Here is a 16,190-nt window from a genome sequence, read left to right on the forward strand (position 1 = left end):
GACCAGGCAGAGACGTCACAGCCTCGAACCTATCCAAGTCGCCACCTTCTCTCTCTGTATTCTCACCACTTAAAGTGGAAACTTTGAACTCCAGGGCTTTTCGAAGGGGCTTTCAGTTTGTCTCCGGGGTTCAAGGTCAGTTGTTTTTGATGTATTTCAAAGAAGAAAGTGATTCATTAATAGCTGACTTTGTTTTAGATGACCCCACCGGTCGTTGACTCCATTGTGACTGAGGCCAGGTCAGCAGTTCACCGAGGCACAGATAGTAGAAACCCAACAACAAAGGGCTTGGATGCAATATTATGCAAAAATTTTCAATAAATAAAGTGTGACAGCGTCATTTATCATCCAACTTCATGTCAATCAAATCAAACCTACCAGCAAACGGATTCATCCAGACTAAGAGTTTATTGTAATCCTCGAAGCAACAAGGATCAGATAAAGATTTACCTTGCACAGGACAGTTGAATGAGGCGTATCGAGATCTCCATGCATACCCATAGAAAGCAACCAATCTACAGCCAAAGCCGAGCAAAGCGACCCTGTAAATCTATATAATCAACATGGTTATTATTTCGCATTTTTCATAAGTATATGTCACAGCTTCCTATTCACTTGTCTTGCCTGCCCTGAATGAGACACTGTACCTGGTGTCAAACGAACAGGCCAGCGCCGCGGTGTGTGAATGTCTGTGTGTGGGCGAATTAGAGGCATTGTGAGGCTCCGGGTTGAAAAGCTCTCCGTAAGTACCGTCCATTTACCGTAGCATTAAAGCCACGCCAGCACATCCCTTGGCAACAAGTAGCAGGACTTTTGACCTTTAAAGGACACGTATAGAAGGGAATGAAATAAACAGCGCACTACATAGGTGGCATTTCTCGTCATGCTGGGATACGGTCGGCGCTGGGAGATAAAGCCACTGTTCATCTCATTCTGACATTCATATCAGGGCTATGAGCGAAAACCTTTAAGTCTGTTTAGAATCAACAGTTGCTGCTTGTGTTTTCATTTCTCTGTCCCCGCAGATGGATTTTAATCAGCTTAACTTTTTGATTTCTGAAGAGACACAATCCTTCAATAAGTCTTCTATTGTCCGTGTCGCAGGACTGTTGCAGTCTGAGTTCATCTGCTTGTGTTTTGCCACTTTTTCTTTTTTTGTATGTGCCTATTTGAGTCTAAGTTGTTTGGTCATTTTTTTCTCTCTCTCTTTTTTTTTTTTGTTGTTGTTGTAAATCATTCACTTTTTATTTATCTTCCCAGGCTAGTGTTTCATTAACCCTGCTGTGACACAGACTCCCTTTCATTTACTTCTGGCATTGTCTGCTGCAGCCGCTCACTCTCTCACAGCACCGAAGATTACTAATAAAGAAGTGACACCAGAAACAGTCTATTTTCCCCGCGCCATAATTAACTGACTTGATGTTTTCAAGGAGAGGAGCTAATTAGGAATGAGTTAAGATTCGCACAAAGAGTACAGATCGTTAATTAATTTTCCATGCAGCCATTGTCGGCGAGGAAAACAGCTTTGTTTACTGTGCGTTGTTTGCCACATAGTTAGAGCAGCGCGCTCGCTGCGGAGGCACGGCAGGAAAAGGTCGATAGCGTGCGCACCGCATGTGCGTTCCATGTCCAGAAACACAGAGGAGGAGATCAAAACTGGAGAAATGAACCGTGGTGTCAGTCAAACAAAACAAACGTGGCACTGATGCAGAGTTTCCAGCGTGCCGGACTGTTCTTATTGCACAGGCCCCCTCATTATAGTCACAGCACTGAGGTTTTTCTTACACTGGAAGTTCTCTTTTCATAGTTATAGAGTATTTTAAACATTAAATTACAACATGTAAACCAAATTCATGCTGTTTAGATGCTGTGGCGTTTGGTCAGAGAACATCTGCATCAGAGGTGCATCTGTTCTTCTGCACACCTGGAAACTGTTCGTTTGGGTTTTTTTTTGCTGAGTAGATCCATCTGGGCAGATCTCAGTGACGATGCGTTCGGGAGAGGACGAGGAACTGTCACTTTCACAGTTGAGATGTAGTGAGAGTGGAGTTTTTAATATTCACCCAGTATGGCCTCCAACGCCACTTACCATGAAGACTTCTGAGCCACGCACTTTTTTTTTTCATTATCATATAAAATATGTGGCAATTCCAAGTTGGAAAAAAAGTTTCTAAATTTTCTGGCTGGAGATGGGGTGACCTACAATCAGGATCTCAGCCCAGAGCCGAGGGAACTGAGGCAAGTAAGTGACAGAGGTGTGGGGTATGTCCCCCTTCTTTCCGAAAGATGCCCACAAACTTGGACTTTAAAACCTCTGATCTTCTGAACCTTCATTTTGGATATGCAAGCATTTCCATTTAGTCCAAGCTTTTTGATGTTTCCGCAGGTCAAATAAAAGTTTGAAAATAAATAAAGTAGCAGTGGAAACTGTGTCAGTTACTTCTGTACCTATTTTCATGAGAGAATCGAGCATATGAAAAGTTCGCTCGAGTTACAGAATTGATTATCGCCGCAGCAATAAATGTGGAGCACATTTTTCCTGGCGTTACTGGCAACACTTTTGAGGTGAACCTGACAGATACCACCAGTGGTTGTCCCACCTGCCCACCTGCCCGTTTATCTGCTCAGTGTTTCTGGGATTGATGGGTCCAGAACAGTGAAACAGACAACAGAGATAAAGCCGGGAAGTGTAAATGAACACGCACACCTCCGCATCCATGTCACTCCATGTCAGTTTGAGTACCATCGGAGCGAAGGTGTGCGCGCGTTTGAGAGCGGGTGTGTGCGTGACAGCGGCCTGAGCCCCTGCCTGTATTAAGAGGGTCCTGGCAGCCAGAGATAGCGGCTCTATCTTAATGGCTTCTGCCGCCTGCCACTCAGCCTTCAGACGGAGTCCTGCGCCTGCACGTGTCTCCCCACGATAAAGCCACTTCACAGGGGCTTGTGCCTCTCCACGCTGGCCTCTCCTCTCTCCTCCGGGAATGAAGAGAGAGAAGAAAAGATGCCACAAGTATTGATATGTGAGCTCACCCTGAGACCGGCTGTGGCTGAGAGAGAGTCAGGTACAGTGGAAAACGGACCGCTGACACGCCGCGGGTCGCCGTGCCTAATTCTGAATTGTTGATCATATCTCATGTATTTTTGCAAGACTTGCAGAATGCGCCGCAGAACGTGACACCTGATACCACTCAGTCAATAGCGCACGTTTGCAGGAGGAACAGTGAGGCGTCGCCGCTATTTTTGGCTCGCTGTTTAGCTTTGCACCTTTGTCATGGCTCTGCAGACACGAGTCAATCTTTCCATCTGACTTTCCTTCCATTGTTGTGTCTTTGTGGTCAGTGTATTGATGCTGAGACTTGATCCCCATAGGTGCCGAAGGCAAAACTGTGGTGAAGTGTGTGCAAATGCGTGTGTCTTAGGTAAGTATGCTTTCATAAAATGTCTAAACACAACTTTTGTCGCGAGAGTATCACATTATTACCATCAGCTGTTAAACGCAGGTCAAGCTCTATGTGAACCTCTCCTTTTCTCTTTCAAAACAAGAGCGCAAAAGCAGGACATTTTTTCGAGAAGACCCTGAAATTGACTTAGACGAACTTGATGCGACTTCACCGTCACTGGACCTGTGTTATTCTGTAACTATGATGTCAAAGCTTCCAGCCTTAAATGCTTTCCATTTAGTCCAAATCAACCGAACCACGTTATATTTGCGCCTGAAGCTCAGCTTTGATCACAGTGCTTTTTCCCCCTTCTGATCTGTGATTGGGGAAAAGGACAAAAGATCTGGTCTGGCTGATAAGTGAGACAGAAAATAATGCTTTCATTTGTTGTTTTTGAGAGCATGAACAAACAACTAATCGGGTCATTTAATTTTATAACACTGTCAAGCTCACTATTTTAGCCAACTTTGATGAAAAGCCCTGGAGATGTTCTGAAATCTGAAAACACCAAATCTGCTGATGAGGACCATGTCGCATGTCCACGGTAGTTTAACTGCTTCTGCGGAATCAGTCCATCCAGGATCACTCTTTCCATTCTGAGCCACTCTCCTATGTGTAGCACCATTGTAACGCACTTGCAAAAGAAACTGTCAAACACAAGTTGTTTTGTCGGGGAAGGAAATCTTTTTAACTGGAGGAAAACTCGAAATATAAAAATACCTGCACAAGAGCGGAGACCCCTTCGTCTGGTGCACAACAGAGAGCAGATGTCAGCGTTCGCACTCGTGCAAATTGACTGCATAAACCAACGAGCACACCAGGATCTGTTTCAGGTGGACCCAAACACACCCTAATGGAATTGAGATTGCTGATCTGCAACAAGACAGGAAGTCTTCGGCTTCCTCGCTCTTTATAGCTTTGATCTCTGCCTCGCAAAGTAAAACGCCTCCCCTGTCCTCACAGGGATTTAAACTTTGACACTGGACATTAATGCATGGTAGAACAGTCCAATGATCAGAATATTTTGGGATGCCGAGCTCAACAATCACCAGTTATCAGTCGCTCATTGAGAACTGAATTGTTGTCCGTTTCTGTGTCTCGCCAAGAATGGCCATGATTGAAATCTCGAAAATATTGTCAAATTTTCAACTACTCCACCCTGGAACTTTGATTCACAACATTCGCGGCTCAGCAATATTCAACAAACCCTCGCGTGCTCATTTCTCCCCGATTTAAATGCAAACGGTGTCATTTCCGAGATGTGATCTTGCTCTTTCCGCAGAAAACCCTCTTAGGTCCAGAACTACTGATTTGCCGCATTGTGTCCAATGTGTGTGTCTCTGCATTTGCATAATATGGTGCGTGAATGTTTGTGAAAATGTGTGGGTGAGGTGTGTGACTAGATTTGTGTGTGTGTGTGTGTGTGTTTTGGGGGCTGTTTACTGCCGGTCTCTCGCTGCCCTTGCTCGTGGTCGTCCCCTAATGCACTACAGCTGTTAGGGTCCCGACACAGGGGCCTCCCATCAACAGCTTCATTGTAATGGACTCTGTGTTTGCGTGGTGTGTACATGCTTTCTTCCCTCTGTGTGTGTGTGTGTGTTTTTTTTTTCCCCCCAAAGTTTGGTGATAGATTATGTCTGTTTTTCTGTTAAACATAATAATGGCTGTCGTATTTGCTATTTCTCCTGGATATTTCTATTTTTCTGTGACAGTATATCTGATTCTGCATATGTGTGTGTGTTTGCGTTCTTGTGTTAGGTGTATATTGCGTGGACATGAAAGCACATTTGCGGTGCTTTCTCTTTCTATATATCTCACACACACAAAGACAGGGCGTAGATTGTGGCTTTATGAGTGACTAATTAAACCACTCCTGCATCAACCTTGATGAAAGAATCCAATTGTCATTGTTCTTGTCGCACATCTTCTCACCAAACACAATCACAATCTGCGGCCTTGTTTAATCATATTCCCCACGAACATGCTGGCTGCAGACAATGGGGAAGGAGGTGTGTGTAAGAGGGGGGGTTTACTCCAGGAGAACTTATGTCTTGTATGCCTTAAATCACTCTTTTGTTGCATGATGACTTTGTGAGGAAAGCCTTGACATGGGGCTGACTAATACAATTTCCCAAAGAAACGTTTTCACACGTAAGACAGCACAAAGTACAATGATTACTGTTCATTTGCATTATCAAGTCGGAATACATCATGGCTTAGTTCATGGCAAAAAAAAAAAAAAAAAAAAGAGAAAAGAAAAGAAATCTCAGAGCCTCTATGAACAGCCCTCATTGTGTGAACGGTAATGACATGAACATGTAGTTGAAATTGGACAAACAGAAGCGTCGGCCAGCTGCCTCCGGCGGGGAGGGGGGAGCGGGGCACAGGGGTGTGTCCAGGTCAGTGCCGCTCCGCAATTTTTGACCGAGTGCCACCGACTCAGCCGCGTAACGGCGAAATTAAGTTTCTTTAATGCACAAATGAGGTTATCATTGCTTTTGCGGCTGTTTACGGGGTCAAGGAGAGATGCCGCTTTCAATCGGGGCTCAGTTTAGTCGGGAATGTGATTAGATTTGGCCCCTTTCACTGTATTCTCTCCGTTCGACCATGAATTAGATTAGGTAAATAGAAAACTAATGCAGCTGATTGTTGTTGACGTTGACATGTTCATATTGCTGCTTTATAGAGAGCGGAGACAGTCAATACAGACGTGTGCTTTGTCTGGATTTCAGGGTATTTATACCGTATGTGGCCCTCATCGGGACTTATATAAACTCCAGCAGTGCCGTCTTTGAATGGCCTCGTCTCAAACACACCTGGTTTCCAGCATTTTTGTTTGATTAGTAACGGACCGTGTACTTTGAACAATTAAATATTAAATAACAGCTCGACTGACCGTCTTTCACAACACAGCGTTCTGAGTAGCAACCGGTCTGAGACGGTATTTTTTTTTTTGTGTGTGTTTCAGTCGCACTCGTCACTCGTGTCGTCTTCAGCGTGTCGTCGCAGGCCGTGACCTTCAGTGTTGTTTTATTGCGAAGGCATGGCTTTGTTTTCCTAATACCCACATGTCAGTGGCTCCTCTGATGACTGCAAACATGTTTTAACAGCACGCATGGCACCTGGCAGGTGCGAGTCGCGGAAAGGGAATTGTGTTTCATGTCATTTTCCTGCAACCAAAGAAAAGGCTGTTATTGACCTGAGGACTATTAAAAGGACTAAAACTGACCTCACGGTGACATTTGAGGCTTTCTGAATCCTTCAAGGTCAAGATCGAGCACCCGGTTCCAACTCTTGAGCTACGCGGACGAAACACCGTTAAAAGTGCTGAGAAAATGGAAACTTGGATTTGGATCCATTTCCATGACAACAGGGTAAACTCCATCTGCTCAGGAAGATTACATGATACAATTGAAATCTTCAGAGGAGCTGCTAAACGGACCTTTTGGTGAAAACTTGGGAGTCTGGGATGAGCTGTCAGTCTCCACATCTGAGAGGATTCTGCCTCCACAGACACATGTGCTGTTACTGTACAGCGTGTGTGAGTGTGTGTGTGTGTGTGTGTGTGCGCAGCGGGAGTCCACTCCTCTACAGTAGGTACAGTGAAAAGGCTTGCATTCTCTCCTTCTTCTGGTGTGTGTGTGTGTGTGTGTGTGTGTGTGTGTGTGTGTGTGTGTGTGTGTGTGTGTCAGTGTCTGAGCGTGTGTGTTAAAGTATCCCAGAAGTGGCAGTCTGTCAGCTCCGCTTTTCTCTGCGCCTCTCCAGAACAATAGCTGGATTGGCCGTGTGTGTGACACGTAGACCACACACCCCTAATAGTGACTGACAGCACTAAGGGCTGAAGGCGGCTTGCGTGAACAACACACACCAGCGCGCGCACACACACACACACACACATTCAGTGAATGCACACCTGAGGACACAATAGGTGTGGTTGACGGCGAAGGTTTCAGTCAAGTTGCATATGTACTCTTGGCAAGTGTGTGTGTGTGTGTGTGTGTGTGTGTGTGTGTGTGCGCGTTAGTGAATGCGTTCATTCATGCATGTGAGCTTCAGCATATGCTCTTTTGGATGTGTTCAGCTGTCTTCGTGTGACAAAACTGTTGTATGTCGCCGAATCAAATGTCTGCATCAAAGCAAAGCAGGAAAAAAAGGGACTGAATGAAATCAGTTGTGTCTCATCCAGTTTCATTGTGACGTTTTGGGTTTGGTGAAGAACTGAATCCGAACGGTTTACATCCGCTGCTCATCTTTGACTTTGTTCTGTGTTGAAAAAATGTTCTGAAATCTATTAGCTCTCATTTTAATTGAGCGAACAGTGAATCGGTGTTTCCAAAAGTAGGAGGGAAAGTGGAAAAAAAGGGTTCAGACTCAATAAAAAAAGATGACTTCAATGAGCTGACATTATTGTTTTTCACCTGTTGGGAGTCGCGGAAAGATAGTCATTTTAAAACTGATGAAGCAGACATAAATGCAGTATTATTAGATCAGCCAAACGAACCTCACTGTTGAATCATAATGATAGTAAATTGTGATAACATAGTAATTCACTGTTTGTATTATTTTAACTGCATTATTTGAACCAAATAGTTTTATTTCCTTATATATCACATCACATTCTCGTCACATTTACTATTCATAAAGTCACAAATTAAATGAATACTGAAATAAATGTAATGAACCCCTTTTGGATCGTACTGTGGGACATCCAGCAGTCAGAATGGGATGGCTTTAACCCTATACCTCATATTAATGTCAATTTCAAGGCTCGCTTTGCGTTCACTGTTCTGCTGCTGTTAGCATAGCCAATCACGTGAAAAGCGTGATCTGTATCAAAGCTGAGCACAAAACGGCTTCACTTTCCTAACACGCTGGAACCAATGGGACAGTGAAAGAGGCTGGAACAGCTCGAGTTAACCAATTCAGCAGCAGCACTGAGTCCACAGCATTCCTGGGGATGATGCCGATGGTATGCGCAGTGGAGGCCATCTTTGTGGAAAAGAATACGTTTCAGACGTATGTCAAACTGTATTTCAGGTTTCTGTTGAAGGGTTTAACTTTTTTCATTCGTAAATTCAGCTGTGTTCAGAAGTGTTCGCACGCAGCGCCCAACAAAATGCTCATTTAGTCTGTCCAAATCCTGCGAAAATCCTTCTGCACTTTCCACATGAATCTCCAAAATGAAACAAATCAATTCTTCAGCGTTGCGATCTTATGAGGGGTTTATCTATTATTTTACAGCTGCGGCGAAAGTGACAGAGAAGGTCATAGCAGAGCTGCTGACGCAAAGTGTGTTTGTCTCAATAATCTCCCAGAGTGCAGAATAAAAGAAGTTACCGTACGTGGCATTACTCGAGGAAAAGTTATAAACACATTGGAGGTTCTCATGAAATCTGTGTTTTTGGTGTTCAGCATCACAGGGGCGTGGTCAGCTGTCGGTGATCATACAAGAAAAGAAAAAAAAAAACAAAACAAAAACAATTTGAATCTGTAAGAAAAGTGGCCGAATCTGTACACTTTTTATCCTGATTTTAATAGTTTATTCTTGTTTATACTAGAACGCCACGCGTCGCTCATTCGCTTCGACGACTGGCGTTCTTCTGGCCTTGACAGTGAATCAAAACCTATGATTTCATATTGATTTGCATTGATCCCCCTCCTGTTGCTTAACAGCGCACACGAGGGGGCTTATCAATCGGGGGTGTGTGTGGAGTTCTGTCTGAGAGTGAAGATTAAATGTGTGTTTTTGTGTGTGTGAGAGAGAGAGGAGGGAGAGAGAGAGAGAGAGAGAGAGAGAGAGAGAGAGAAAGAGAGCAATGGACTTGAGGAAGGGGGCAGCACTGCTGTGCAGGAGAGTGATGAGCCCTCTGGTCAAATAGCCCCTCCCCTCTGCACACACACACACACAAACACACACACACACACTGCAAAAAAAAAAAAAAAAAAAGGGAAAGACGCTCAGCTGCTGCTGGCCCTTTAAGAGGGAGCCTAGATCTCACAGAAAAGGAGGGACGGAGGCAGGGAGAGAGAGAGAGAGAGAGAGGGAGAGGGCGGGTGTGAGGCTGAAAGTGTGTGAGTAGAGAGAGAGAGAGAGAGAGAGAGAGAGGGAGGGAGAGAGAGAGAGAAAATCAGCAGTGTGTGTGAGAGGTTGAAGGATCACTTCTATCCCGTCTTGTTTTGGGGAGACTAACCTTGTTCATCTGAGCATTGTGGGACTGTTTTATGTTGTTGTTGTCGAGAGAGACGGACCCGTACTCCAGCATGCTCACTGAGCCTGAGCTACCTCAGGAGTGTAACAGGTACGTGCCGCTTTCTCGCGCGCTCCCTCGCGCTCACGCTGACACACACGCACACGCGCGCAGACATTGACACAGAGGCGAGAAGGTGGGTGCGGGGGGGGGAGGAGGAGGAGGGGGGGTGGGGTGGGGGGGTTCACAGGACAAGAGGTGGACCCGGACCCGGGTGAGGTGTGAGGCAGACATGAGGAATAAAGTCAGAATAAGCGCGAGGCGGAGAAGGCGCGTGTTGGGCAACTGTCTGAGTGAGTCGGCTGAGTTTGGAGCGCACGCGCGCGCGCGCGCGGGTGTGTGTATGTGTGTGTGTGTGTGTGTGTGGGACAGTCAGAGATGGTCATTGAGAGTTGTTGATGATTGACTCCGATGCTCGTGGTGCGGACGCAGCGCAGCGCAGCGCAGCGCGAGCGGACCGGAGCGCAGCAGCGCAGCGATCCGCGCGTCCGCGCGCGGAGAAAAAGACGCTCTTTCCCGCTCCGCGCGCACACCTCCCGAAGTTTGTCTCCAGAAAAAAAAAAAAAAGGAAAAAAAAAAATCCAATACATCCCCGAGACACACTCCTCCTAACACTGCTGCGTGTTTATCACTGAGAAAGTTTGACAGAGGCGCGCGTCAAAGTCAGGATGCGCGTTTCCAGGGATCCCCACAGCTTCACCAACGAAGCACAAGTTCTTTTTAAAAAGCCACAAACTTATTACTTTTCCCAATATTTATTCTCCGTGTCTATATGCGCAGAGAGTGAGAGAGAAAAGCAGGATTTTATAAGTTGTTGGAAATCACAAAAGTAAACAAAGTTGTGTGGATGAGGTGAGAGGCTTTTCCTCTCATCACTTTATGTCTCCTTCTCATTCTAAACACTCAGTCAAAAGTTGTACATTTTTATTCACTGAAATGCCTAGAAATAAGAAAAACTATATTTTTTCTATCATCTAAATCAGAAGTGTTTACACCCTGTGTGTACCTGCCATTTCTTACTTTAGAAGTGATTTATTCTTCACTTAATCCAAATTCAATACATGCAAACCTCGTTGTAATCCCATTGTCAATCTGCATGGCGTTGTTTTTGTTTTTATTTTTCAAATCCCTCTTGTTAATGCTAATCTCAGTGTGCTTGCTGCTGTGTTGTTTGTGCAGGCCTGCTTCATTTAGAGGTGTGAACCCTCTAACCCTGCCCTTCTCTACCACTGTCAACACAAGTGGCTTTCTTCCTTCTTTTTTTTTTTTTTTTTTTTTTTGCCTGTGGAATAATGGTTGTTTGATGCTAATGCTGAGGAAGGCAGATTATGTTATAATACCCAACGTTTTAATAACGAGCACACACACACACACACACACACACTCCTGTCTCTCCCACTTCGCCTGCTTGACTTTTTATTGCATTAAAGCGACGCAGTGTTTTGCCCGATGAAACTAATCTTTTGTTCCGAGATAAACTGGGGTCGGCCGGGTTGGCGATGGGGTGGCGGTGGCGGCGGTGGGGATTTCAGGGGGGCCCCCTTTGAATTAAGACCACATTTAGATGTGGCAAAAAAAAAAAAAAAAAAAAAGTGTTTTTAATAAACCGTTCAATCCGGCAAAGTGGTTGAGGAGAGGAGGGGGAGAAAAAAAAAGATAACAACAGCTAGGAGGAATTAAAAATTTAAAGGATTACACAGAAAAGCAGAATGTATGGAGATAAATGCAGGGATTACAATGACTTAGGAGGAGAGCGCTTAAAACTCTTGCTTTCCAGTAATGCACTCCATCACTGTGACTCTCCTGGCCGCCGAGTGTGAGGGAGTGTGTGTGGTTCTTCATATGTGTGAGCAAGAGAGAGGGGCATCTTCCATTCAGCAGTGTGCTTCACAAGTGTGTGTGTGTGTGTGTGTGTGTGTGTGTGTGTGTGCATTGGAGCGCCGGTCTCTCGGCGGAGCGGAGTGTGCGTGAGCTGCCAGTGTGTGTGCGCTCCAGCCTCGGTGGTTGCGATGCTCTCGGTTCCTGCGTCTCTGTAAGTGTCCGCTCGCCTCCTTCACTTCACCCGTGCCTCGTCTTTATCTCCTCATCGCACTTCCTCTTCTCTTTTTTTCTCTTTCTTCCTCTTTTTGTTCTTTATTTTTGAAATCATCCTCTCGCTAAAATGAACCTGGAGTGACTTGTTTTATTGAGAATAGCTGGCGAAGAAGAGTTTGAAGAGTTTTTTTAAGGTTTGCATGAGCAAAATTTGGCAGACGAGAAATCATTTCAGATTTGTTTTAATTGGATCTCAACCACGACTCATTTTTACTCTAATATATATGCAATATTAGACACATTTTTTGATACTTTCCTTCTTTTTTTTAATGCATTGACTGTCTTAAACTGTCTCCATTGAGCATCTTTCAGTTTAAATTGTATTTTCCTTTTGTTTGAATTCCTTATTTACTTTTGGGTACTTTGGGCACTCTCCTCTGTTGCATATTCTTTTTTCAGTCGAAGCAGAAAATAGTGGAAACACACTGACGTTGCTAGCACAGGCTCATCTGTTTGCACAAACAGAACAGACATATACACATAGAGAGAGTCGTGGCGAACGCCAAAACAACCAAAACACAGAGGGGGAAGAGAGAGAGAGGGAGAGAGAGAGAGAGAAAGAGGGAGAGAGAGAGACGTTTTGAAGGAGCTGCTGATGGAGAGATGAAGGGGAAGAAATGATGTGGTCAAACTGACACATTCCTTCTCATCGAGGAAAGAGTTGAAGAAGCAGGTTTACAGTGAGAGTGTGAGGGATGAGAGAGAGAGAGAGAGAGAGAGAGAGAGAGAGCGAGAGAGGTGGGGTTGGGGAGCAAAAGGAGGAGGAGAGCAGAGCAGAGAGGAAGAGGTCTCTGTCGATGTGGTGTTAAGGCAGTGGTGGATTTTCACACCCCTCCATTTGTCCCCTCCATTTAGAGTGGTGTGTGTGCGGTGTGTGTGTGTGTGTGCGTGTGTGTAGATGAATGGGGTGGGGGGGGGGGGGGGGCAGTCAACAGTGGACGTGTCAACACTTTGAACGGTTTTGGGGAGGAGACAGGCAGATACACTCTGACAGTGCCTGTGTGGCGCCCGGCGACATGGGCGGCATCGGCGGCTCGCAGCCACGCCACAAAGTGGCCGCTGTGCCTCTGATTTTTGTTTCCAAAAGTTCAGCCGCGGCTTTGATCCCGAACGGTAACCATCGCTGTGAAGTAATTTAGGATCTTTCACGAACAATTAGCATTAATAAATGTGTCTGTTTGATCCCTGTTAATCAAGGTGCGACACTGAAAAACTGCTTTCCCATTAGCTAATCAGCACTTATAATCCCATTTTATGGCGGTAATACCAGTCAATTTACTTAATATGTGTTCATTTTAAAAAAAAACTTTGACACTTCCACCACTTCAAAATGACCTTTTTTTGCTTGTTTATTCCTCCACGCTATATTTTCAGACGTTTATTTAGCAGTCATAGGGAACTGAGCAGTTTTAAAAGGCAAAATTCTCCCCGGCCTGGCGATAACAACTTGTTTCCAATTTAAGTGAGCAGTGCTGCTTCCAGTGTAAGTGTCGCTGTACTTCATTTAAAAGGGTGAGATTAAAGTGGGGTGTGTGTGTGTGTGTGTGTGTGTGTGTGTGTGTGTGTGTATATATGAGTGTGTGTGTGTGTATGTGTGTGTGTCTGAAGGAGAGAGAGTGGAGTAATTGAGTAGAGTGTCCGTGCTCTGCAAACTAATGCGCCATTCTGCCCCTCGCTTCCCCTGTGGCCCTGTCCCGGCCCCTCTCTCTCTCTCTCTCTCTCTCTCTCTCTCTCTCTCTTGCTCTCTCTCTCTCTCCGTCTCCCCCACCACTGCCGCCACCTCCACCACCTTGGACTGGAGGCCATTGTCTGGGCAATATTGTCTGTCCCCAGAGAGCCTTGATAACCGTGTCTCCATCCACAGAGCGGGCGCAGCAAGACAGGGGGGGGGGGGGGGGTAAAAAAAGAAAAGAAAGAACGACAGACAGAAAAATACCAGAGGAGAATGCTAAACCCTCACCCCCTCCCTCCTTCGTTACTTCCTCCCCTTTTCTCAGCACACTCCCACTGAAACCCCCCACTCCTTTCACCCTTCCGCAACTGGGCTCGACCTCCCACCCCGGCGCGATCAGCTGACCCTCCGCGATAGCCAATCGGAGGGGACGAGAGTCGGGGTAACGCCGCGCCGCATTTGTTCTTGTTGTTGTTTATGGGTTTTGGGTGGGGGGGGGTTGAGATAAGAGGAGGGGATGAAAGAAGGCGAGAGTGACAAGAAGAGAAGTGAGAGAAACAGAGGGAGGGGGGGGGGGGCACATGTAGAGGTGTCCCCTTCAGGCCAACTAGACACGGGTCATATGCTCCGGGGTCACAGGCCAGGGTCAGAGGTCAGGTGGAGGTATGCCATTGTCCGGCGGCTTTGCTCGCTCGTACTGTATGCCCCTCGTCCCCGTCGCTCTTTCCTCCAGCCGCCCATCAGTCCAGGCAGCTTGTCTTACACTAATCCCTCTCGCTCGCTCTCTCTCGTCCGCCGTCCCTCCGGTCCACAATGGGAGACAGTGTCGGGGGGAGCCGGGGCGCTACAATGAAAGCTCTGTCTCTCCAGGTAGTCAGGGAGGGGAAGAGCGACAGAGCGAGGGAGGAGGTCAGAGGACGGAGGAGAGGAGACCATTTGGGCCGAGGTGGGAGAGTTTCAAAGTGCGGGGACGAAAGGAAGGGGCCAGCTGGGACTCCCGTGTGAGTGTGTGTTGTCATTTATGTGAGAGAATGAGCTTGCATTTGTCAGTGTGTGTGTGTGTGTGTGTGTGTCTGTGTCTGGTTTGCAGGGGCAAGCCAAGTCGCTGACAGTGAGACAAATGTTGTGACTCCTTTATGGATTGCTTAACAAATGCAGCACAAATAGTGGGCCTGGCACAACAATGGAAAAACACTGTCCCTCGCTCAATAAACATTATGCAGCGTCTCCTTCTCGCAAAACACCAGGGGATCAGGGCCGGCGTCCACCGGATGCACTTTTCCTCTCTCCGTCTGTCTCTTTTCAACAACCCAACCCCCCCCCCACACACACACACAACTTTCTGCCTCTTTTTCCTATAGCGACACTTGAGATTTTCCCACAAGCCGACTTTGCATAGATAAATAGATAGATGGACCGGCAGCGCCAGAAACTTTCTTCCCATTCTCCTCTTTTCCTCATTCCTTCCCCGCTGCTTTCTTTTTCTCCGTCCTCTCGGTGCCAGTGTGGATCCCGTCGTCCGGTGACTCAGTCTAAAGACGCAAATATGGCCTTAAAGAGGGGGGGGGGGGGGTTGATGAAAAGAGCTGAAACATGACAAGGAAAGTATGTGAAGCGATGCCTCGCTGGTGACTAAAGCTCTGGGCGGACGAGCAGACGATAATACAACAGAGAGAGAGAGAGAGAGGTAGTCCCAGAGGCCACATGAGTTAGCCCATGTCCTTTGCTACCCCTCCTCCTCCTCCTCTTTTTTTTTTTTTTTGTTCTTTCCCTCCACACATACAAAACACATGACTTTTACTCCAGCGTGTGTGTGTGATTAACAGCAGTGACATTCGGCTGTGTGTTATTGCCTTTTGTGGTTAGACTGGACAGGAAGCGCGGTTCGGGCTGCCCGCCGCCGATTTAGGGCACCTCACAGAGGATGCTTTGTGTTTGCGAGGCCGAGTGTGTGTGTCTGCGCCTTTGTGTGTGTGTGTGTGTATGCGTGTGTGTGAGACCAAGGGCGAGGGTGTGCCTGTATGTGTAAGAGTGTGTGAGTCTATACCGGCAGGAGTTATGCTCACAATTTCTCCTTATTCTAACCGGTTTGCTTCAGTGCAGCAAGCAAAAGATTCAAATTCATTTTGCCTCAATGTGCTCATTTTTTTAAAAAGTCCTGAATCATTTGATATATTGACATTTTTCATACAGATGTTTAGACATTTGTTTTGCTTTTTTCTCAACTTTTCGAGTTTATCAAAGTCCTGACGTGGCTGGAAGAGCTGACATGACTTCTTTCAAAAACGTTCAACCGTAAGAAAGGAGAGAATATCCCTGACGTCTTATCGCTGTACCAGCATCTAAGCTTTTCCTCTGTTGCTGCCCCGCTCTTCCACTGTTCAAAAGGACAGCCTATAAATAGGTATTAGGCAATATCCTTAAGAGTCCGCTCAGAGAAGAGGGGAGAGAAGGAGGGAGAGAGGGAGAGAGAGGGGAGGGATGGAGCGACATTCTTACAAACAGCTGATTGTGTAAAGAGGGAACGGCGAGTAAGACAACACCGGCAGAGGTAGGGAGAAGGAGCAGGAGGACAGGCGGCGGTGAAATAAGTTCAAGAGAGTGTGACGGAGGGACGGAGGTAGAGAGAAATTGTTATGAAAGTGGAGACTGGGAGAGGAGCGAGGAGAAAAAGATGAAGGGGGGGGGAGAAAAAAGAAAAGCGTGGCAATAAAGCAAGTGATAGCGCGACTCGGG

At 46.3% G+C, this 16,190-nt stretch overlaps 1 protein-coding gene across 14 annotated transcripts in view; it reads left to right on the plus strand.

Moving 5' to 3' along the window:
• Nucleotides 1–16,190, plus strand: part of sox5 (SRY-box transcription factor 5) — a 204,515-nt gene that overhangs the window by 104,458 nt on the left and 83,867 nt on the right. For 7 of the 14 annotated variants that reach the window (XM_030113514.1, XM_030113515.1, XM_030113526.1 and 4 more), the window contains exon 1: nucleotides 9,503–9,739. The exons of 6 other annotated variants lie outside the window; for them this stretch is intronic. In XM_030113514.1, the coding sequence (XP_029969374.1) occupies nucleotides 9,663–9,739 (77 nt within the window). In that variant the 5' untranslated portion in view covers nucleotides 9,503–9,662. Of the gene's footprint in view, nucleotides 1–9,502; nucleotides 9,740–9,898; nucleotides 11,721–16,190 lie in introns of those variants that run through there. One more of the 14 variants, XM_030113524.1, reaches the window with a different exon arrangement.

This window comes from Salarias fasciatus, chromosome 17, assembly GCF_902148845.1.
Source record: "Salarias fasciatus chromosome 17, fSalaFa1.1, whole genome shotgun sequence".
NCBI classification, from domain to species: Eukaryota; Metazoa; Chordata; class Actinopteri; order Blenniiformes; family Blenniidae; genus Salarias; species Salarias fasciatus.